Genomic DNA, 24,645 nt, shown 5'->3' on the forward strand with positions numbered 1-24,645 from the left:
CTCTGATACACAGTTGAAGATACTCCAGCAAGGTGAAATATTAAGTGTGAAAATGTCCATCTTGGTGGACAAAATGATAGACCACGTAGTCAATGTGGGGTGAAGTGGTAGATTTCTGAGATGCAGAGGGATCTGGCTGTTCTAATACATGATTCACAGCAAGCAATTAGGAAAACTAACTGTTGTACGAAGCTGGGCAAAGTCAATAAAAGGCAATCAGATTATGTGTTGGTTATATAGGACATTGGTGAGAACATATCTGGGTCCTTACCGTCCATAATCCTCCAAGAGGACCACAACCTTGTCATAGGGTTTGATGGCTTCACTCAATGACCCAGAGAACAATGTTGGCTGGTCAGGGCCTTGTTCTTTGACTCTTGGTAGGGTCACCCATGTCAAACAGGTCAAAGAGTGGAAGCCAGACTAAAAGTAGTCCATCGGTCCTCCAGGTTCAGGGCTAACAACCCTGTCTGGTAAAACAAGACTGTTACAGAAACAGCAATGAAGAATCTTCCTATACAGACATGGAACGCCTTTGTTGCGGCCCTAAACGCCAGCAGGATAACGGGCGGTAAGTACGGATTGGATGCTGGTCTCCTTATCAAAGGAAAGATGTTAAACATTGGAAGGCAGTTTAGAGGAGATATATAGATTGGATAAGTAAGTTGTCTTAAAAGGAAAGATTGAAGAGGTTAAATCTGTACCTCCCCAAAGACATGGTGGTAGCTACTGCAAATTACTGATTTGTGGCAAGAGTCAGAGTTATACAGCTGAGAAGCAGGCCGCTCAGCCCAGCTCATCTATACTGACCAAGATGTCTATCTCTGTTAATCCCTTTTGCCTGCACTTAGCCAATTGTCTAAACCTTTCCTATCTACGCTTTTGTTCAAAAGTAAATGAGCCTGCCTCTACCATTACATTTGGCAGCTCATTCCATTTAAGCTCTGTATGAAAAGCATATCCCTCAGGTCCCCTTTCAATCTTTCCCTCACCTAGTTTTAGACTCCCCCATCTGGGAATAGAAGACTGCAACCATTTACCTCAGCAGTGTCCCTCAGCATTTTATAAAAATTTCCAGGTTCAAGGTTGTTTAATGTCATTTCCAGTACACAAGTGTAAAGGAAGATGAAATAATTATTACTCTAAATCCGATGCAGCACAAAACTGATAAAAAAAAATAATAAAAAGACAGTAACTATAAATAGCTTTTACACACACACACACACACACACACACACACACACACACACACACACACACACACACACACACACACACACACACACACACACACACACACACACACACACACACACACACACACACTTTCAGAAAGTGATCCCAGGCACAGGAGTCTCTCTCTCTCTGTTGTGCCTGTTACACCACTGGCGTTTAGGACAGCAATGAAGGTCCTTCGTCTCCGGTGGTATTCAGGGCACCCTTCATCGTGTCAGTAGTTTCCTCTCACTATTCACTACTGTCAGTCATGCAAGTCCTGGGTGGAAACTCAGGAATACAGTTGCACTCAGATGTAAAGGATTCTTCATTGTTCTTTCCGGAACAGTTCTGTTTTACCAGTCAAGGTTGTTAACCTTCAGCTGAACACCTGAACCAGTGGACAACTATTAATCTCCCCTCAATCCTTTGACCTGTTTAGCATGGGTGACTCTACCAGATACTAAGTAGTCTTAACAAGTTGGTGATTCCTCTTAGGAGAGAATCTAGAACAAGAAGTCATTGTTTAAAATTAACAAGTTGTCTATTTCACAGAGCTGAGTTTCAGATTCTTTCTCTAAGGGAAATACTAGGCTTTGGAACTCTTCCCCAATGGCAGACAGGTTCTTGTAAGGAAAGAGGTGAAAGGTTACCACTGATAAACTAATGCAGAGCGTAGGTTACAGTCACATGAACCATTATGTTAATCAATAGTGGAATAAGATGTGCTGGCACTGGAGAAGGTTCAGAGGGGGTTCACGAGAATTACAGGAATGAAAGAGTTAACATGATTTGCATTTGATAGCTTGCAGTTTAGAAGAATGAGGGCAGAGCTCATTGAAACCAATTGAATGTTGATAGGTGTAACTAGAATGTACATGCAGAGGATGTTTTCTATTATGGCGGTATCTAAGACCAGAGGGCACAGCCTCAGAATACAAGGACATCCCTTTAGAACAGAGATGAGAAGAAATTTATTTTGCCAGAGCATGGTGCATCTGTGGAATTCATTGCCACAGATGGCTGTGGAGGCCAAGTCATTGGGTATATTGAAAGCGGAGGTGGGTAAGTTCTTGATTAGTCAGAGTGGCAAAGGTTATGAGGAGAAGGCACAGAAATGGGGTTGAGAGGGATAATAAGTCAGCCATGATGGTATGACGGAGCAGATGCGATGGGCCAAATGGCCTAATTCTGCTCCTACATCTTGTGGTTGAGGGACCAAGTGACCTACTCCTGTTTTTAATGTATGTTCAAATCCACACTTTTCCTGTTGAGCCCTGTGAGGGGAAGGTTGTACATTTTAACAAGATCATCTCCCATCCTTCTAAATGTGCGCAAAATATAGAACATAGAACAGTACAGCACCATGCAGACCTGTCTACCCACAATATTGTGCTGACATAACTTACTCTAAGACCACTCTAACCCTTCCCTCCCACATATCTCTCCATTTTTCTATCATCCATGAACCTGTCAGGTCCTGATAGCTTAGATCTTTGCTTGTGTGTGCGTGTGCGTGCACGTGTAGGTGTGTGTGTGTGTGTGTGCATGAGCATATGTGTTTATGTGTATGTGTGAGTGTGTGTGTAAATGTGTGTTTGCGTGTGGGTTTGTGTATGTGCATGTGTGTGTGCATGTGTGTGTACATGCAAGTGTGTTTGTGTGTGGGTTTTGAGTGTATGTGTGTGTGTGTGTGTGTGCATGTCTGAATGTGCATATTTGTGTGCATGTCTGAATGTGCGTGTGTGTGTGTGCATGTCTGAATGTGCATATTTGTGTGCATGTGTGTGTTTATGTGTATGTGCACGTGCTGGTACAAACACTGTTTCTCTCACAGGATAACATGACTAATGTCGCAAACATCAAAGTTAAAATACATCCTATAGGGATAACTTATGTATTTAGTGTCATTCAGTGCAGACACAGGACGTGTACTTTGCTTTTAACTAACTTGAATTCCTAAATTAAGCAATGTTCACATACAAATGGTCTTGTCTCTTAAAGGCTTTACTGCAGATGGTGCAGATATGCCGGCGTTCGTGACTATGCGTCAGGTAATGTTTGCTCAGGGCACTAGCGCTGCTGAACGACTTCCCACACTGGCTGCACTCCTTAATAACAAAGCAGAGAAAATAAGTTATTACTCAAACTGAAAACTTCAATTATACCATTTCATTCAAACAAACATTGCTGTTTCCTAAGGAGGGATTAAAGACTTAGCTTTATTTGTCACATGTACATCAAAACATACCGTGAAATGCATCATTTTGCACCATGAATTTTCAATGTGTTGAGGGCACCCTGCAGGTATTGCTGCACTGCCCGCTTCAACACAGCATGCCCATAACTTCCTAACACTAACCTGTATGTCTTTTTGGACTATGGGAGGAAACCAGGGAACCTAGAGGAAACCCACAAGGTCATGGGGAGAACATACAAAGTCATTACAGACAGTGGCGAGAATTCAATCCAGAACTTTCATTTGCTGGTCCTACAAAGCGTTACGTTAACTACTACGCTACCCTGCGGTCCTTTATTAGTCACCAACACCATCGTGTGCCATGTTCTAAGACGTGGGTGATTGTGATCTCCAGGACCTTGATTGTTCTTGGCATATTTTTCTACAGAAGTGGTTTGCCGTAGCCTTCTTCTGGGCAGTGTCAGCCATTATCAATACTCTTCAGAGATTGTCTGCCTGGCATCAGTGGTCACATAACCAAGACTTGTGATATAAACCAGCTGGTCATTTGACCATCCACCACCTGCTATCATGGCTTCAAGTGACCCTGATCCCGGGGTGGGGGAGAAGGGGGCTAAGCAGGTGCTACATCTTGCCCAAGCATAACCTGCATGCCAGCGGAGGGATGAGCGCCTTACACTTCCTTTGGTAGAGACGTATCTTCACCTCCTCACCCACCTTTATTAGTAGGGATTAACAGAACCGTCACCTAGGTGCCGCATCCTGAGCACATTTCTTTCATGGTACATGCTGAATTCTAAAGGCGGGTATAGTCTCAGCCAGCTTCATTGTGGGTGCAAGCCCCTCACCGTCAAGGGGATCTTTAACAGGCAATGCCTCATGACAGCAGTATATATGACTAAGAACCCTCTCCATCCAGGACATGCCTTCTTCTAGTTACAATCATTAGGGAGGTGGTACAGGAGCCTGAAGACCCACAATCAGTAATTCAGAAACAGCTTCTGCCCCTTCACCATCAGATTCCTGAAAGGTCCATGAACTTGTGAATATTAAGTTGGCACTATTTATTTATTTTTGAATAATTTTCAGCAAGTTTTAGTCTATGCATTGTACTGCTGCTAATCAACAGATTTGCTGTAAGTCAGCGGGAATAAATCATAAGTGGTAGGAGCTCGATAAGGTGGTGAGTTTTATTGGGGGCTTGGAGAAGCGGCACAAAGATTGTAACATCAAAAGCAGCAAGCTGCTGGTCCCCTGCTCTCATTTGTTGCAGGAGTGTTATCTCTCTCTCTCCCCCACCACTGGTGAGAGAGCCTGTCTGCGATGTTGAAGTGTTGGGATGAACAATGTTTTTTATGGATTCTAGATCATTGTCTCTTTGGGGGCTTTGCTATTGCTTGCATGGGGGGAGGTTGTCGGTGTTTTTGCTGGAGCAAGTGGCGGGGTCAGGGGAGGGGGAGGGTTGATTCTTTTGCTGCCGCTTGTGCATGGGAGCAGGAGGGGAGGGTTTGCAGTTCTAATGTTTTTCTGTCATCTTTTCTTTGGGGTTTTTTCCTGTTTCGTGGATGTCTGTGAAGAGTAAGAATTGTATATTCTATACAAGGTTGTATATTGCATACATTCTCTAATGTTAGGTTGAGCCACTGATTCTGATTCCTTATCTCTCTCTGGATTATTTATAATTTCTTGGAGATGTATCTAAATTGTATCTAAGTTTTTCTGCAAAGAAATCAGTACATACCCATATAGTGTAATTACTTTTGAAAGTTTATCAGAGAAAAGACAAAGGTCTATCGTGTCGCTCTGGATTCTAAAAGTTGAGAAGATTTCTCATCCTCGTAGGGTGCCATGGTAGTGTAACAGTTAGTGTGGTTACCTTACAAGCCACTGATACCAATTGGGGTTCGATTCCTGCTGCAGCCTGTAAGGAGTCTGTACGCTCTCACGTGACCAAATGGGTTTCCTTTAGGTGCTCTGGTTTCCTCACACTTTCCAAAGACATACAGGTTAGTAAGGGTTAGGGTTAGAGAGTCGTGGCCATCCTACGTTAGCGCCAGAAGTGTGGCGACACTTACTGGCTGCTCCCAGTACAACCCTCGCTGATCTGGTTTGATACAAACGATGCATTTCATGACGTGTTTCAATGTACATGTGACAAATAAAGCTAATCTCTCCCTCTAATCTCTAGCCAAATCTCAAACTACTAAACAAGAAGAAGCTTCTGATCGGTTTTCTTACAAATTCAGTTAGTCAGGCATACTCTGGATTATAGACTGCTTCACACAGAATTTTACAGTAACATTTGATCGGTCCTTATCGGGGAAATCAGAGGTGAAGAGGATCAGCAATTTTAAATTCTTCAGTGTTATCATTTCAGAGGACCAGTCCTGGTCCCAATTATGAAGAAAGCACGGCCCCATCCGCCCTTTCCGCTTAAGCCCATGCTTAAATCGATCGAATCTCGGGTCTTCTGCACTCTCAGTGGGAGGCCTGCTGCCTCGCCTTGGTTCTGCACATCAAATTACCTCCCAGTTCAAAGAGAAGTGACAGTCTACTGCTTGTGATGATTATTTGACAGAAAAAAAAGTGATTAGCAAAGTATTTACAGTAGTTGTCTTCATTGTTTCATTAGCTACCAGCCAGAAGTCATTGAGATTCACCAGCACCATCTTAAACAGGTATGTAATTCTCGGTTCGGCTAGCGGCTTAATCTAGGGGAAGACAGCCTCCGGCACGGCTAAACTTAAGAAACTTTGTTTGGGTGGATGCTGCATGATGTGTCCCGTTACAAATCAATACCATGAAATAATAAACAATACACAATATGTGATTGAACGATTGAGCTTTATCATTCTTAATTTGACTGTATGTTTAGTAAAGAAACCAAAAAAGGACCCATTCTCATGAAACAGTCTAATGCACAACGCTGGAGCTCACAGTTCTGTTCATTTGTCGCGAGTCATAACCCAAACATTGCTGCTACCGAGAAATCATTACCTTAGGACTGAAACATCACAGAGAGGCCATTACATCAACGGTGAAACCTTACAACGCGTTACAGGTACATGTGACAATAATAAACCAATTTACCAATTTGTATTGAGTTTTCAAACCACATGTACTGGGATAACAAGTCCTACGTGCTAACCTGGAACACTCGCTGTGGAGAATGCCTTGTAGACAGACGTCTTCTTTTCTGTAAACCTCCACATTTCCTTTCAATTTTTGTAGTACTTTTCTCAGGAGTGCTTTTCTGTGGGAGAGGACTAACACCTACAAAATATTGGTAAAAAAAATACCAGTAAAATGTTCAGTTTATTTCAGTTGAGAAGTGCTTTTAGATGTATAAAGCCAGCACACACTAGTCAGTCTGTGTGGTGCTGAATACTCCATGAAATTCTGAGTTTCATGATACATTTCTTGCATGGAAAAGTCCTTTATCACCTGGCTTAATTGTCAGACACGGTATCTCAGGGCTGAGCTTTGTTCCCCCCGCACTGTCAGGCTGTGTCACTTCATTGAATCAGATAGAAAGTCTGATGACAGCCAAGCCTGCTGTGCAACCAAGAGTACAGTCTTGTGCAAGTTTTAGGTATAAATATATATATATATATATAGAATGCCAGGACTTTTGCACAGTACTGTAGCAATTTTATGTATTGCACTGTACTGCTGCCACAAAAAAAAAAACAAATTTCATGACACATGTAGTGATGATAAACCGGTTTCTGATATGGGTCTCTATCGTGGACTGAAAGTGGGAAGGGGGGCAGGGAGAGGGGAATCAAGGTTAGGAAAATGAGAAGGGAGAGGGAGGGAGCGGGAAGCACATTCTGTAATGATCAATAAACCAATCAAGTGACCTTGCCTGGTGTCTGAGGGCTGGGTGTGTCTGTACCCGCGACACCCTCCCACTGCCCCAGGCACTCTTTCTCTGCCACTACTCTTGTAGCAATCCACCCTCATTATTCCAAACATCACAGCCAGATTTACAAACTTGCTCTCCGCTTCATGTTGATAAATACAGTACAGTGCAAAGGTCTCAGGCACCCGAGCTATATACTTAGCACACTGCTGTATGCAAGAGAGGTTCATCTTGCCTGAGGAGTCCAAGCTTCAACTATAACGCATGGTGAACACAGCCAGAAGAACTGGTGTCTCACACATCCAGTGACCCAGGGTCAATGCTGACCTCTAGTGGTGAGTGTATGAAGTTCACACATTTTCTCTGTAACACCAGGTCCATGGGTAGTAGGTTAATTGGCCACTGAAAATTGTCCCTAGTGTGCAGGTGAGTGATAGAATCGGGGAAGTGGGGGGGGGGGGGGGGGGGAGCTGATGGGAATTTGTGGCGAACAGAGTTAGTGGGATAATGGGATTTCCACAATCTGTTCGAATTGGAAATAACATCTCCACCTCGCTGACAATCTACACTGGCACACCTCAAGAGATGTGAATTCAGACCTCTGCTCTACTCTCTACACCCACGATTGTGAGGCTGGGTAGAATTCAAATGCCATCCATAACTTTGCTGATGATACAACCATTGTTGGCAAATTTCATAGATGGTGACCAGAGGGATAACACTGGACAACAAAGATTTTGCTTCCTGAATACCTTTAGGTGCATCTTATGTATTTTGGGCTACTCATCATGAAAATCGCCATGAAATTTCCCTATTGCACGCCATTTTTAATAAACTTACGTTTATTATTTCAATTCATAATTCAAGTCAATTAAAATGTTGCCTACAACGTAAACTGGAAAGTTTCCTATCTTGTCCAGGCATGCTTGGACATGCTTAGGCTGCGTGGCTGCTGCATGGCAGGACAAGTTTTAGTAATAATTATTGGGTTCAGGACTGTAAGGATAGAATTTGCTATTACCAGGCACAAAAATTTCTATAAAGGATTTTGATATTTGAGACAGATGCTTCCCAGAATAACTGATGCCAAGATTAAGGAAGGTATTTTTGTTGGTCCACAAATCAAACAGGTTATCAATGACAGGCAATTTGAAGAGTTTCTAGTGGGACCGGAGAAAATCACATGGAAGGCATTCAAGCAGGTTGCTGAAAATTTTCTTGGCATCTACAGAGCACCAAACTATGTGCAGCTGGTTGAAAGCATGCTTCAAGCATTTAAAACCATGAAATGCAACATGTCACTAAAGATTCATTTTCTGCATTCCCATTTAGACTTCTTTCCCTGCAAATCTTGGTGCTGTTAGTGACGAGCACGGTGAAAGGTTTCACCAGGACATTGCGGTCATGGAGAAAAGACACCAGGGCAACTAGAATCCATCAATGAATTATTGTTGGACACGTAAGCGAGAAGCCTGAGATACTGAGTACAAATGAAAATCATTAACAAAATATTTTTAACTTAGTTGAACTATTGCAAAGCACCAGCACCATTATGCAATTAAACACATTATAGTCAATAAGTTAATTTGTTGTTTCTCCAAATTCCTATGTGATACAAATAGTCTGAAATTATATTTGTGTTCATCTTCAAGCCACCTATCATAAACAAAAACATTCTGAGGAAGCAACACTTTTGAAAACATTTGTTGTCTAGTGTTATAGGAGAGAGATTGAGTGGTGTCACAGCAGCAACCATGTACTCAACATCAATATGACCAGAGTTGATTGTGGACTTCAGAAAGGGTAAGATGAGGGAACACACACCAGAACTCATAGAGAGATCAGAAGTGGAAAGAGCGAGCAATTTCAAGTTCCTGGGTGTTAATATCTCTGAGGATCTGTCCTGGACCCAACATGTTGATGCAGTTACAAAGAAGGCACAACAGCATTAGGAGTTTGAGACGACCTGGCTGGAGAAATAATAATGGGGGACAAGGACTTGGCTGATGAACTAAATGAGTATTTTGCGTCAGTCTTCACTGTGGAAAACACCAGCAGTATGCCTGATGTTGTAGTGTGTGAGGGAAGAGAAATGGGTGCAGTTACTGTTACAAAAGAGAAGGTGCTCAAAAAGCTGAAAGACCTGAGGGTACATCAGTCACCCAGACCAGAGGAACTACACCCTAGGGTTCTGAAAGAGGTAGTGTTAGAGATTGTGATGGCATTAAAAATTATCTTTCAAAAATCATTGGACTCTGGCATGGTGCCAGAGGATTGGAAAATTGCAAATGTTACTCCACTTTTTAAGAAAGGAGGAAGGCAGCAGAAAGGAAATTATAGACCAGTTAGCCTGACCTCAGTGGTTGGGAAGATGTTAAGAGTCAATTGTCAAGGATGAGGTGATGGAGTACTTGGTGACATAGGACAAAGTCAGCATGGGTTCCTTAAGGGAAAATCCTACCTGACAAGCCTGTTGATATTCTTTGAGGAAATTACAAGTAGGATAAATAAAGGGGATGTGGTAGATGTTGTATATTTGGACTTTCAGAAGGCCTTTGACAAGGTACCACACATGAGGCTGCTTACCAAGTTAAGAAAGTTACTAACATTGTTAGAGCATTGGCTAATTGGTAGGAGGCAGAGAGTAGGAATAAAAGGATCCTTTTCTGGTTGGCTGCCAGTGACATGGCTGTTCCGCGGGGGTTGGTGTTGGGACCGCTTCTTTTTATGCTGTATATAAATGACTTAGATAATGGAATAGATGGCTTTGGTGCCAAGTTTGCAGATGATACAAAGATTGGTGGAGGGGCAGGTAGTGTTGAGGAAACAGGTAGGATGCAGAAGAACTTAGACAGATTAGGAGAATAGGCAAGGAAGTGGCAAATTAAATACAATATTGGAAAATGCATGGTCATGCACTTTGGTAGTAGAAATAAATTTGAGGACTATTTTCTAAATGGGGAGAAAATCCAGGAATCTGAGATGCAGAGTGACTTGGGAGTCCTTGTGCAGAACACCGTGAAGGTTAACTTGCAGGTTGAGTTGGTGGTGAGGAAGGCAAATGCCATGTTAGCATTCATTTCAAGAAGTCTAGAATACAAGAGCAAGGATGTGATGCTAAGGCATTATAAGGCACTGGTGAGGCTTCACCTTGAGAATTATGAACAGTTTTGAGCCCCCCATCTTAGAAAAGATGTGCTGGTATTGGAGAAGGTCCAGAGGAGGTTCACAAAGATGATTCCAGGAATGAAAGGGTTATCATATGAAGCACAATTGATGGCTCTGGGTCTGTACTCGCTGGAATTCAGAAGGATGAGGGGGGGACCTCATTGAAACCTTTCAAATGTTGAAAGGCCTAGACAGAGTAGATGTGGAAAGGATGTTTCTCATGGTGGGAGAGTCCAGGACAAGAGAGCACAGCCTCAGGATAGAGGGGAGCCGTTTCAAAACAAAGATGCGGAGAATTTCTTTAGCCAAAGGGTGATGAATTTGTGGAATTTGTTACCACATGCAGCTGCGGAGCCTAGGTCATTGGGTGTATTTAAGGCAGAGACTGATAGGTTCTTGACTGGACACAGCATCAAGGGTTACGGGGAGAAGGCTGGAAACTGGGGTTAAGGAGGAGATTTAAAAAAAGGATCAGCCATGATTGAATGGTGGAGCAGATTCGATGGGCCAGATGGCCTAATTCTGCTTCTATGTTTTATGGTCTTATGTCACCTAAAACACTAGCAAATTTCTCCAGATGTACAGTGTTTTAGGTGACACAAGACTGTAAGACAGAGGAGCAGAATTAGGCTATCTGGTCCATCGAGTCTGCCCCACCATTCAATCATGGCTGATCCTTTTTTTAAAATCTCCTCCTCAACCCCAGTTCCCAGCTTACTAACTGGCTGCATCACCATCTGGTATGGGGGGGGGGGGGGGGGGAACTTAGTCAGCTCCATCATGGGAACTCGCCTCCACAGTATCCAGGATATCTTCAAGGAGCGGTGCCAACATCCATCATTAAGGAGCCCTATCAACCAGGTCAGGCCTTGTTCTCGTTGTTACTATCAGGAAGGTGGTACAGAAGCCTAAAGACACATACTCGATAATTCAGGAACAGCTTCTTCTCCTCTGCCATCCAATTTCTGAATGGACATTGAACCCATGAACACTACCTCACTACTCTTTTATTTAATTTTCACTATTTTATATATACTTGTGTATATATTTTCATTACACCTCAGCTCATCTGTCTAAATTATTATCATATATTGCATCATGTTGCTGTCGCAAAGCTAACAAATTTCATGACATATGCCGATGATATTAAACCTGTTCCAGATTCTCTGTGGACTGAAATGCCATGAAGAAATATCAAAAAAAGTGGAAGCTCTGTAACCTTTAATCCACATTTTGCATGGAATGTTTTCCAAGTAGGCTTCTGCAGAATCCCCAGAAGAGCAGGAGTGGTGTTTAATGCTCTCATCTGTTACTAGTTGGAATATCCCAACCAGGATATATGTGTCAGCTTGTAAATCTTATTTCCTCTGCCCAATGCTCCAGGAATTGACAAATACTGGGACTCAGAAAATAGACTCCCAGCGCTCACTAATGATATCATTTTTGGAGTCTGGAGGATGAGAACAGATAGTCCTCCAAGGTGAAACCCCAGCACACTTGGCTACCACACTAATTTTGCATTGTGCAATATTTACAAAGAAATGGTACTAGGAAATGGAGGAGGAGATAGGAAAAATAGTGCCAGCGGTTTTTGTAGACCCAGGTGACTTCTTCCAGCTTGTCCATGAAGCAGCTTATTCTTCTTAAGGCTTCCTTTTCTTTTCTAGGTGGTCGGGATTCTGTCGAAGTCCATGATCTACAGTCCAAACTACGGTTTTCGGACAAGCTGTGCAGCCTGGTGCTTCACTATCTCCAGGAATGACCTGCAAGACATGCACCTTTGAGTAGCAGCCCCTTAGACGACCCATTTCCTTGCTGATTTCACCAACTGTAGGACACTGAAACATCGAAAGAGCAGGCTGTGTGTGCTGCTGTTGGAAGAAGGCCTCTGTACTTGAGTGATTCCTCTCGCTCTCTCTTTGTGCACCTCCTCCCCACAACCCTTTCAAATCAATGTTGTTATTCCTCTCCATGCCTTGTGGTGAATTCTTTGTCGTTTCTTTAGCATGCTGTCTGTTTTTTTACCAATCTGAGTTGCTAACTTGACACTCAACTCAGCATGGATGGAAAGCGCAGAAAGAGCTGTCCAGATTCGAACCTGGGACAACAAGCCTCACAGTCCGGTGCTGATGTGACTACACCACCGACTGACTATTTCAGATCAATAATGTATCAAAACAGCAGCCCTGGAGGAACGCTGTTTCATTTAGCTGTATGGGTGAATGATATTAAACTTGAACTTGCATGGTCCCAAGGTACAAGCTGATCAGTCTGGCAGACACGGCAGCATCTGTGACCAATCAGGGAACACACAATGAAGGTTATGCATTCGAACTGAACTCTTGCAGTGGCTGGGATTGGATGTCATGTTTGGCAGCTGTTTGTTCACCCCCTTTGCCAACTTTTGTGGGATTTGCTCTTAGTTTTTGAGTTTAACAGACAGAGTTCTATAGATTGCATCCAATCAGCCGGTTTAGTCCAGGGGTCACAGATTTGGGGCTGCATGATAACACAGTGGTTAGCACAACAATGTATGGTACCAGCAACCTGGGTTTGATTTCTGCCACTGCCTGTTAGGAGTTTGTACATTCTTCTGCGACCAGGTGCTCCAGTTTCCTCCCACAGTCCAAAGACTGATAGGTTAATTAGTCATTGTAAATTGTCCTGTGATTATGGTAGGGTTAAAAATAATCAGGGGGTTGCTGGGTTGCTGGCTCAAAGGGCCTATTCCACGCTGAATCTCAATAAATAAATAAATAAACAAACAAACCCTGGGCTTGGGACAGCATCATTCAGTGTAATCAATGCCATGGAAACATGAGCCATCTTTTTAAACATTATTTTTTCACCAAAATGTACTTTTCAAACTTTGCCCAATTTCAAGAGCTCTGGTGGTGGTGGGGGGTTAGAGGAAGGAGGGGAGAAATCCAAAATTCCCATCCTTATTGATGCTGGACTGCCCATTACGTGGTTTTATTGAGCAACGTAGCTGTGAGAGACACAACCAATATACTGCAAAATGACAATAATGGCAGTAATGGGGAAATAACTTAGAGGAAGAAATGGCAGACAAACTTATTAAGTATTCTGTGTCAACCTTCACTGTGGAAGACAAGCAGAATGCCAGAAATTCAAGTGTCAGAGGGCAGAAGTGAGAGTCATTGCTATTACTAAGGAGAAGGTGCTTGGGAAGCTGAAAGACCTGAAGGTAGATAAGTCACCTGGACCTCATGGTCTACACCCCAAGTGTAGGAGATAGCTGAATAGATTGAGCAGGCATTAATAATGTTCTTTCAAGAATTACTAAATTATGGAATGGTTCCAGAGGATTGGAAAATTGCAAACGTCGCTCCACTTTTAAAAGGGGAGGCAGGCAAAAGACAGGAAATCATAGGCCAGTTAGCCTGACTTCAGTGGTTGGGAAGATGCTAGAGTCCTTTATTAAGGATGAGGTTTCGGGGGTACTTAGGAGCACATGATTAGATAGACCAAAGTTAGCATGGTTTTCTTAAGGGAAATCTTATCTAAGAAATCTGCAGGATTTCTTTGAGGAAAGATCAGGCAGGATAAACAAAGGGGAGTCAGTGGATGTTGTTTATTTGGATTTTCAGAAGGCCTTTGCCAAGGTGCTGCACATAAGGCTGCTTAACAAGCCCATTGTATTGCAGAAAATATACCAGCATGGATAGAAGATTAACCAACTAGCAGGAAGCAAAGAATGGGAATAAAGGGGAGGTGATTTTTGGTTGGCTGCTGGTGACTAGTGGTGTTCTGTGGGAGTCGGTGTTGGGCCCGGCTCTTTTCACGTTATATGTGTAAAGGGGGTTTCTTCTTTTTCTTTGTTACTGTGTATGTAATCAAAATGGCATCTTTGTTTTGTTAAAAGTAGGAATGCTTCTTTGTTATAAGTGCTGGAAGTTTGTTTGGGTTAAAATTACTGATCGTGAATTGTATTTGTTTGTTAACCAATTGGGATTAATGTTATTCTTTCTTGTGGGTCTGTAAACTGATTGTTGGCGGGCATTTTGGGGAGTCGGCGCGAGGGGGTGAGAGAGAGAGGACGTGATGCTGGAAGCTGGGCGACGGAACGGACCCCAAGTGGGGGTCCGAGGCCCAAGGTTTTCGGTGAGGAGAGAAGACGAAGACAGATTCGTGTGGAGCGTCTGGTTGACCACCATGGTTGGTCCCAGGCGGCGGGTCGAGAAGTTCGGAGGGGATCGAATGGTGGCCAGAAGACTTCAGTAATTGAGCTCCAACGGTTGTGCACGAAGTGGTTTGGACTTTGATAAGTTTGGCGCCTTTTCTTTATTTTTTTTCCTTCATATACACTGTATCGTTATTAATCACTTAGTTATAGTAACCTTTATAGTACTCATTTAATCGCATATGGTGTACTGTCTGTTTTTGGGCGAGGCGGGGCTGATTACCCAGTTTGGCGGGGCCGAAGCCTGCTCCCCCTAGACGAGAATGAGCTGAGCGAGCCTGAGGCGACCCAGGGGGTTACATATGTTAATGACCTGGTTGATGGAATTGATGGCTTTGTGACCAAGTTTGCAGATGATACAAAGCTAGGTGGAGGAGCAAGTAGTTTTGAACAATGCAGGGTGTCTGCAGAAGGAATCAAAATCAGGTTTAATATCACTGGCATATGTTGTGAAATTTGTTGTATTGTGGCCGTAGGACATTGCAATACATAAGAAGAAAAAACTATAAATTACACTAAGTATATATTAAATACGAAATTAAGTAAGTACTACAAAAAGAGGGGGGGGGGGGAGAATAGTGAGGTGGTGTTCATGGGTTCATCGTCCATTCAGAAATCTGATGGCAAAGGGGAAGAAGCTGTTCCTAAAACTTTAATTTTCAGCACTTGAACAGATTAGAAAAATAGACAAAGAAGTGGCAGGTGTAAGGAATAGAGTTCTAGACAATTTTCTAAATGGGGATTGAATTAGAAATCAAAAGTGCAGTGAGACTTGCAAGTTGAGTCACTGGTAAGGAAGGCAAATGCAATGTTAGCATTCATTTTGAGAGGATCAGAATAGAAAAGTAAGGATATAATGCTGAGGCTTCATAAGGCATTGAGCCGACCACATTTGGAGTATTGTAAGCAATTTTGGGCCCCTTATCTAAGAAAGGATACACTGGTACTGGAGAGGGTACAGAGGAGGTATAGGAGGATTACCTGGAAATGAAAGGGTTAATGTGTGAGGAGTGTTTTGTGGCTTTGGGCCTGTACTCACTGGAGTCTAGAAGAATTAGAAGGAATCTCATTGAAACCTACCAAGTATTAAAAGGTCTAGATAAGAATGGATGTGGAGAGACTGTTTAGAATAGTGGGAGAGTCTAGGACCAGAGGGGCAATATAAGGTTGTGAAGGGGCTTGATCGGGTGGATGAGGGGAGAATGTTCCCAATGATGGGTGAAACTAGGACTAGGGGGCATAATCTTAAAATAAGGGGATGCTGTTCCAGGTCTGAGATGCAGAGAAATTTCTTCACTCAGAGGGTTGTGGGGCTGTGGAATTTACTGCCCCAGAGAGCTGTGGAAGCTACTACACTCAATAAATTCAAAACGGAGATAAGACATTTTCCTGGATAAAAATGGCATTAGGGGATACGGTGAGCGAGCAGGTAAGTGGACATGAGGCTAGGTTTAGATCAGCCATGTGATCTCCTGGACCAGTTTTCCATAGCCTGGATGGGTCGGAGAGGAATTTTCCAGATTTTTTCTCAATTGGCAACTCGTTTTTTTTTCCCCGGGTGATAACATGGGTTTGGGCGGGATGAATAATAAAATAAAATGGACGGCATGGTGCCCTGTTGGTTGGCACTGTTGCCTTGTGGGATTCGGTGAAAACTAGAGTTAAGATTGGATCAGCCATGATCTTGTTGAATGGCGGAACAGGCTTGAGGGGCCGATTGGCCTACTCCTGCTCCTATCTCTTATGTTATGTTATCTTATGGCACAACCTCAGAATCAAAGGACATCCATTTAGAACAGAGTTGCAGAGGAATTTCTTTAGCCAGAGAATGGTGAATCTGTGGAATTCATTGTCACAGATGTGGCGGTCAAGCCATTGGGTATATTTAAAGCAGAGGTCAATGTATTCTTGATTAGCTAGGGTGTCAAAGGTTACGGGGAGAAGGTAGGAGACAAAGTTGAGAGAGAAAATAAATCAGCCATGATGGAATGGTGGAGTAGACTCAGTGGGTTGAATGGCTTAATTCTGCTCTTATGTCTTCTAATCTTCATACCTTCTCCTGCTTCTATTGAAAAGTTAGCGATTGCCACCCACTATGTCCATGATACAGCAGCGTGAGATGGGACAGAGTCAGACCTAGGTCCAGTATAAAGAACTTCCAACAAGCAACTTATAAAGAAAATCAACATCGGTGAAGCCCCACCAGCAACTAACTCTTGTGCCATGAACTTTGTGAACTAGAAAAGGCATAAACTGTGTTCTGTGAAAGCATTAACAAATCATATTCAATTATTATCCACATGCATACTTTAGGAGCCGTGTATCTATTTTTGTTACACTAACTGGAACATTGATTTTGCTACAAATACTTTAGTTGTATTTATAAAATGCTGGGCATGCGATAGCAAGAAGAAATTCTCACACTGTTTAGCAGCGGCACTACAAATTCTGCCACAAAATGTCTGTTGTCTGTTTGTGTAACAAAAATACAAGAGGTAGGGAGGATACCTCCAAGTGGACCACAAACTCATTGTTGGGTTTGGAGGCTTGCATGCCTCAATGACCCAGAGAACTATGTTGGTTGGAGTCAGGGCTTTATGCTTTGGCTCTCGGTAGGGTCACCCACGCCAAACAGGTCAAAGGGTAGAGGCAAGACTAAGAGTGGTCCACTGGTCCTCCAGGTTCCGGGGTTCAGCTTAGGTCTAACAACCCTGACTGGTCAAACAAAATTGTTATGGAAACAGCAATAAAGAATCCTTCTACATCTGAGTGTGACGGTATTCCTAACTCTCCATTTGGGACTTGTGTGACTGACAGTCGTGCAAACGAAATGAAGGAAGCCCTGAACAACACCAGAGATAGGGGACCTTCACTGCTGCCCTAAATACCAGCAGCATAAGAGGCAGTAAGTATAACAATTTCAGCATCAGCATACTGATTATAAGAAACCATCAGGAAACTCCTGGCCAGGAGAAGTGACCTATCTATGCTTTAAAATATATTAGACCAAGAATGACATTCTCTAAACAAGATGCTTCCTCTAAGGCAGGGGTTCCCAACTTAGGACAACGGATCCCTCGATTAATGGTAAAGGTCCATGGCATTAAAAAAAGGTTAGGAACCCTGGATCTAAAGGAAGGTGAGGCAAATCATTTAAGTTGCTAAAAATTAATTAAAACCTATTATTTAAATACCTGGTTTGGTAAAAATCAAATTAGGAGAGTAAAATAGACAAAATAGGATTAAAAAAATGAGGAGGAATATCTTTAGTCACAGTGATGAATTTGTGGAGGACAAGTCATTAGGTATATTTAGGGCAGAAATTGATAGATTCTTGATTAGCCAAGGAAGAAGGCAGAAGATTGTGACTAAGAGAGAAATGGATCAGCCACGATGGAATGGCAGAGTTGACTCAATGGACCCAATCGGCCCAATTCTGCTCCTGTATCTTACATTCTAAAACATTTTGATGGTGCCTAGAGAAATGCTCTTTCCTGATGGTGAGGGTCTAACTTGACATCTGATTCCCTTCTTCTGAACCTCGGGTCTAATAGTTAAAACAGGTCAACGGGGCGCTCTTAACATTAATTTTAATGAGATTTCATCAAGTTTTGCAACAGTCATTTTGGCTGGGGAGTTCCCTTTGAACCAGAACAAAAGCATAATAGTTAAATAGTACCGCTGGACTTAACGAGAAACTATGTATGCACATTCAAGTACCTAGCAGCACGGGTGGAGAATCTGTGTCCGTGGAGTCACTGGGAATCTTTAGGGAATCACATCCCTTATCTACAGTATACAGGGAGAGATCTAAACTGTCAGCAAACAGATCGCCAGGAATTTCTGCAGCCTCCAGGTTACAATCAAGGTCTATATTTCTCATTCCCGCATAAATAATATCATCGGGCTCTGGGATGAACTCTTGTCTCTGGATATTACTTGCAATGGGCAACTCACTGTCTGATGGCAAGGGCAGGTGCAATTTGGTTTGGAGAGAGCTTTCATCAGTGAAGCTATAGCAATCCATTGCTCTTGCTTTGGCACCAAAGACTCTCTGTAGAAGTGAGCAGCAAGCAATAAATTTTCACAGTATGATCTTGATCAAAGGCGTCTTTACTCCTGGAGTATCGCTGCAAAATTAAAATACAAGAGAATTTAGTGGTAGATTGGATTTCCAGAAACTTTGTAGGTAATTAAGAGTGCTACATACACAAATAAATTTCTAATTTTCAACTACAATTCTCCATTAGATACTTAATATTTTCTACACAGATTCCTACAGGGACCACATTACGGTTAGCATAACACTATTACAGCTTGGAGTGTTGGGAGTTAGGAGCTCAATTCTGGTGCCTTTTGTAAGGAGTTTGCACGTCCTCTCCATGGAATGTGTGGGGTTCCTCTAGGTGCCCCGTTTTCCTTCCATAATCCAAAGATGTACTGACTAGCAGGCTAACTTGGCCATTGTAAATTGTCCCATGATTAGGCTCGGGTTAAATCGGGGTTGCTGGGCAGCATGCCTCGATGGGCTGGAAGGATCTAGTCCATGCTGTGCTTGAAATAAAATCTTTCTCCAGCTAAGAAACCAAAATGCACACTTTAAAATACTTAACAGTGTATTAATTGGGAGTTCAATAACACCCAACACCTGCCCCACAACTTCCTGCCTCCTGCAAAGCAGAAGTCTGCCTTATTTCTGCTCTATCTCCCATGTTTGCTGAGAAGATGGGTGAAATTGTGGAGCATGTGAAGAACAGGGCTATAATTTTATCATCCTTTTACCATTTTAACACAAGGAGTGTTGTGAACAAAGCAGATGAGCTTAAAGCGTGGATCAGTACCTGGGGATATGATATGGGGGCTATTAGAGACTTGGATAGCTCAGAGACAGGAATGGTTACTTCAAGTGCCAGGTTTTAGATGTTTCAGAAGGGACAGGGATGGAGGCAAAAGAGGTGGGGGCGTGGCACTGTTGATCAGAGATAGGCTGCAGTAAAGGTGGACACCATGGAGGAATTGACTACAAAGTTTCTGTGAGTGGAGGTTAGGAACAGGAAGGGGTCAATAATTTTACTGGGGGGGGGGGGCGTCACGTAATGACGTAGGGTCGAGACGTTGGGATTCCAGCTCCCTCGCAAAAAGTAATGAAATAGGGTTTAAATGAAGAAGAGTTATTAAATATCTATTAGAAACTAACTATAAGCAACTCAGGATTATCTTTTGATATGGCTCCTAAACTGAAACAAAAGAAAGCTGCTACTTCAAAGACGGCGCAAATCAGCGGGGAAAAAGGCCTAGCCGCCTCGGCGAAGCCCCCGACTCAAGTTGGATCTCCTTCCGATGAAGTACATGGCATTTTTGATGATGCGGGAAAAGAAGTTGCAGCAATGTTGGCGGTCTCTAAGAAGAAATGGCAAGAACAACGCATGCGCAAAAGTATGCATGAACAGATATTAAAACTACAAACCTCAAATACGGCTGGAAGTGAAATTGGAAGTGGATCGGAAGTAGAAACAGACTCTTTGGGAAATTCAGAGGAAGAAGAAGAGGAAAAGAAAGAAGAGATTAAAGGAGACATAAAAGATATCCTGATGTATATAACGAATGAATTAAAAGTTATAAAAACAGATATGACGAATGAATTTGAAGTTATAAGAACAGATATAAGAAGGATGCAGAATACACTTGATAATGTGGTGGAAAAACAAAAGAAGATGGATAATAAAGTCAAAGAGATGGAAGTAAAAATAGAAGAAAACACGGAAAGAATAGATAAGGTAGAATACGATAATCTTGCCTGGACAACAGAAAGAAAACGGATGTTGAGAAAAATGGATGCACTTGAGAACTTTAGTAGACGAAATAATATTAAAATTGTTGGTCTTATGGAAGGTACAGAGGGAGAAAATCCAATAAAATTCTTTCAAGAATGGATTCCGAAAATTTTGGAAATGAAAGAAGGAAGTCAAGTAATTGAAATTGAAAGAGCACACAGAGCTTTAAGACCAAGATCGCAACAAGATCAAAATCCGAGATCAATTTTGATAAAATGTTTAAGGTACTAAGATAAAAAAAAAATTATCTTGAAGGCAGCTGCTCAAGGTGCTATAAAGAGAAAAGGGCCATTGATAATAGAAGGGAAGAGAGTTTTTTTTTATCCAGACATAAGCTACGATCTGTTGAAGAGGCGGAAGGAATTTAATCCAGTGAAAAAATCTTTATGGGAAAAGGGCTATAAATTTTTATTGAGCTATCCAGCAAAATTGATAATTTTCCTGGATAATGGAGAAAGAAGATTCTTCGTTGACTACCAGAAAGCGGAGAAATTTGTACAAGAACTACCTGATGTCCATGAAGAGGACTAAAGAATTATAGAAATGAAATGGACTAATGATGAAAACTGGAACAAGGTTGGACTTGATGGACAATTATAAGAGAAAAAAAAATGGTCGAGGAGTATTAACTGGGAGTAGAGACATTAGTTATTTTTTCCTTTATTAATATATTTTCTTCTTTTTTTTTGCGGGGGGAGCTGGAGGAGCTCCTGATCGATAGCTGCGAGTTTCACGTGTACAATCATGGCGATTGCCATGACCCGAAAAATGGGGGGGGGAGGGGGGTAATGTTGTGTTCTTTTTATTCGCAACATTAGTGGGGGGGTATTTTGTGTTTTTTTTCTTATATATTAGTTATCTTTCTTCTATTTTTCTTCTTCTTTGCCTGGATGATTGGGGAGAAACTCATAGCAACATGGAGAATTTTAAAGAATTCCCAAGGTACTATGAATGATTAATTTACATATTTTTTTAAGTTTTAATGTTAATGGAATTAATGGACCTGTGAAAAGAAAAAGTTTTAACATATATTAAGAAAATGAAAGGAGATATAGCTTTTTTACAAGAAACACATTTAACAGAAACAGAACACAAGAAATTAAAGAGAGATTAGTTGAAAAAATTATGTATAATCTAAGAAATTAATATGATATATTTTTGAAAATTTGGCTCCCATACTTACAAAAGATAGGATTAAATACACAGGTCCTTTGAAAATAAAATTATAGTAATTGGGGAAAGTAAAAATAAATATCAAAATTATTTTGAACTCCATGGAGCATGTGGGGTCCTCCGATATCCAGGCAATCTTTCTCTACTTTCTTTTTTTTTCTTTCTTTAGATAAGGGTTAAGGGGGGGAGGGTTAAGGGGAGGGGGGAGGCGCAATATTATTTTTCTTACTATTTTATTATTACATTTATTCCTTGTAATTTCTAAAAGTTAATTTTTAAAAAAAATAATTTTACTGGGTGTTTTTTTATAGGCTGCCCAATAGTAACAGGGATATCGAGGAGCAGATAGGGAAACAGATCCTGGAAAGTTGTAATAATAAGAGTTGTCGTGATGAGAGATTTTAATTTCCCAAATATTGATTGGCATCTCCCTAGAGCAAGGGTTTAGATGGGGTAGAGTTTGTTAGGTGTGTTCAGGAAGGTTCCTTGACACAATATGTAGATAAGTCTAAAAGAGGAGATTTGGTATTGGGAAATGAACCTGGTCAAGTGTCAGATCTCTCAGTGGGAGAGCATTTTGGAGAGAGTGATCATAATTCTATCTCCTTTACAATAACGTTGGAGAGAGATAGGAACAGACAAGTTAGAAATTGGAGTAAGGGGAATTATGAGGCTATCAGGCAGTAATTTGGAATCTTAAATTGGAAACAGATGTTCTCAGGGAAAAGTATGGAAGAAATGTGGCAAATGTTCAGGGAATATTTGTGTGGAGTTCTGCATAGATACGTTAAAATGAGACAGGGAAGTTATGGTAGGGTACAGGAACCGTGGTGTACAAAGGCTGTAATAAATCCAGTCAAGAAGAAAAGAAAAGCTTACAAAAGGTTCAGAGAGCTAGGTAATGTTAGAAGATTATAAGACTAATAGGAAGGATCTTAAGAAGGAAATTAGGAGAGCCAGAAGGGGCCATGAGAAGGCCTTGGCAGGCAGGATTAAGGAAAATCCCAAGGCATTCTACAAGTATGTGAAGAGCAAGAGTATAAGACATGAAATAATAAGACCTATCAAGTGTGACAATGGGAAAGTGTGTATGGAACTGGAGGAAACAGCGGTGGTACTTAATGAATACTTTACTTCAATATTCACTCTGGAAAAGGATCTTGGTGATTGTAGTGATGACTTGCAGCAGACTGAAAAGCTTGAGCATGTAGATATTAAGAAAGAGGATGTACTGGAGCTTTTGGAAAGCATCAAGTTGAATAAGTCGCTGGAACCAGATGAGATGCACCCCAGGCTACAGTGGGAGGTAAGAGAGGAGATTGCTAAGCCTCTGGCAATGATCTTTGCATCATCAATGAGGACGGGAGAGGTTCCAGAGGATTGGAGGGTTGCGAATGTTGCTCCCTTATTCAAGAAAGGGAGTAGAGATAGCCCAGGAAATTATAGACCAGTGAGTCTTACCTCAGTGGTTGGTAAGCTGATGGAGAAGATCCTGAGAGGCAGGATTTATGAACATTTGGAGAGGTATATGGTTAGGAATAGTCAGCATGGCTTTGTCAAGGGCAGGTCGTGCCTTACAAGCCTGATTGAATTTTTTGAGGATGTGACTAAACACATTGATGAAGGAAGAGCAGTAGATGTAGTGTATATGGGTTTCAGCAAGGCATTTGATAAGGTACCCCATGCAAGGCTTATTGAGAAAGTAAGGAGGCATGGGATCCAAAGGGACATTGCTTTGTGGATCCAGAATTGGCTTGCCCACAGAAGGCAAAGAGTGGTTGTAAACGGGTCATATTCTGCATGGAGGTCGGTCACCAGTGGAGTGCCTCAGGGATCTGTTCTGGGACCCTTACTCTTTATGATTTTCATAAATGAACTGGATGAGGAAGTAGCGGGTAAGTTTGCTGATGACACAAAGGTTGGAGGTGTTGTGGATAGTGTGGAGGGCTGTCAGAGGTTACAGTGGGGCATTGATAGGATGCAAAACTGGGCTGAGAAGTGGCAGATGGGAGTTCAACTCAGATAAGTGTGGTTCATTTTGGTAAGTCAAATATGATGGTAGAATATAGTATTAATGGTAAGACTCTTGGCAGTGTGGAGGATCAGAGGGATCTTGGGGTCCGAGTCCATAGAACGCTCAAAGCAGCTGCACAGATTGACTCCGTGGTTAAGAAGGCATACGGTGTCTTGGCCTTCATCATTTGTGGAACTGAATCTAGGAGCCGAGAGGTAATGTTGCAGCTATATAGGACCCTGGTCAGACCCCACTTGGAGTACTGTGCTCAGTTCTGGTCGCCTCACTACAGGAAGAATGTGGAAACTATATAAAGGGTGCAGAGGAGATTTACAAGGATGTTGCCTGGATTGGGGAGCATGTCTTATGAGGATAGGTTGAGTGAACTCGCCTTTTCTCCTTGGAGCAACGGAGGATGAGAGGTGATCTGATAGAGGTGTACCAGATGATGAGAGGCATTGATCTTGTGGATAGTCAGAGGCTTTTTCCCAGGGCTGAAATGGCTGCCACAAGAGGACACAGGTTTCAGGTGCTGGGGAGTAGGTACAGAGGAGATGTCAGGGGTAAGTTTTTTTACTCAGAGTGGTGAGTGCATGGAATGGGCTGCTGGCAAACGGTGGTAAAGGCAGATACGATAGGGTCTTTTTAAGAGACTTTTGGATAGGTACATGGAGCTTAGAAAAATAGAGGGCTATGGGTAAGCCTAGTAATTTCTAAGGTAGGGCCTGTATTGTGCTGTAGGTTTTCTATGTTTCTATCCTATTGATGACGGTCTTGCCTAACTTAGTAAAATTAACCAGTTATAATCCTATCTGGCACCATAATTAGAAAATTGGCTTTGAATTTCAAATTATTGCACCTAAACGTACACTTCATTGATTAATTAAATCTCCAGAAACAACACTTTTAAATAAATCTGTAGAATATAATAGTAATCATTTATAGAACAGAGAACACAGACCAGTACAACTC

The 24,645-nt window shown here is 42.0% G+C and overlaps 1 protein-coding gene across 1 annotated transcript in view; it reads right to left on the reverse strand.

Annotated features, from left to right (window-relative positions):
• LOC140736645 (zinc finger protein 541-like) overlaps window positions 1–24,645 on the reverse strand; it is a 116,627-nt gene that overhangs the window by 83,456 nt on the left and 8,526 nt on the right. The window contains exons 2-4 of the mRNA XM_073062456.1: window positions 18,373–18,782; window positions 6,555–6,688; window positions 3,199–3,326 (exon numbers count right to left, since the gene is read on the reverse strand). Coding sequence (XP_072918557.1) covers window positions 3,199–3,326; window positions 6,555–6,688; window positions 18,373–18,679 — 569 coding nt within the window. The 5' untranslated portion in view covers window positions 18,680–18,782. The remainder of the gene's footprint in view (window positions 1–3,198; window positions 3,327–6,554; window positions 6,689–18,372; window positions 18,783–24,645) is intronic.

This window comes from Hemitrygon akajei, chromosome 12 (genome assembly GCF_048418815.1).
Source record: "Hemitrygon akajei chromosome 12, sHemAka1.3, whole genome shotgun sequence".
Lineage (NCBI taxonomy): Eukaryota > Metazoa > Chordata > Chondrichthyes > Myliobatiformes > Dasyatidae > Hemitrygon > Hemitrygon akajei.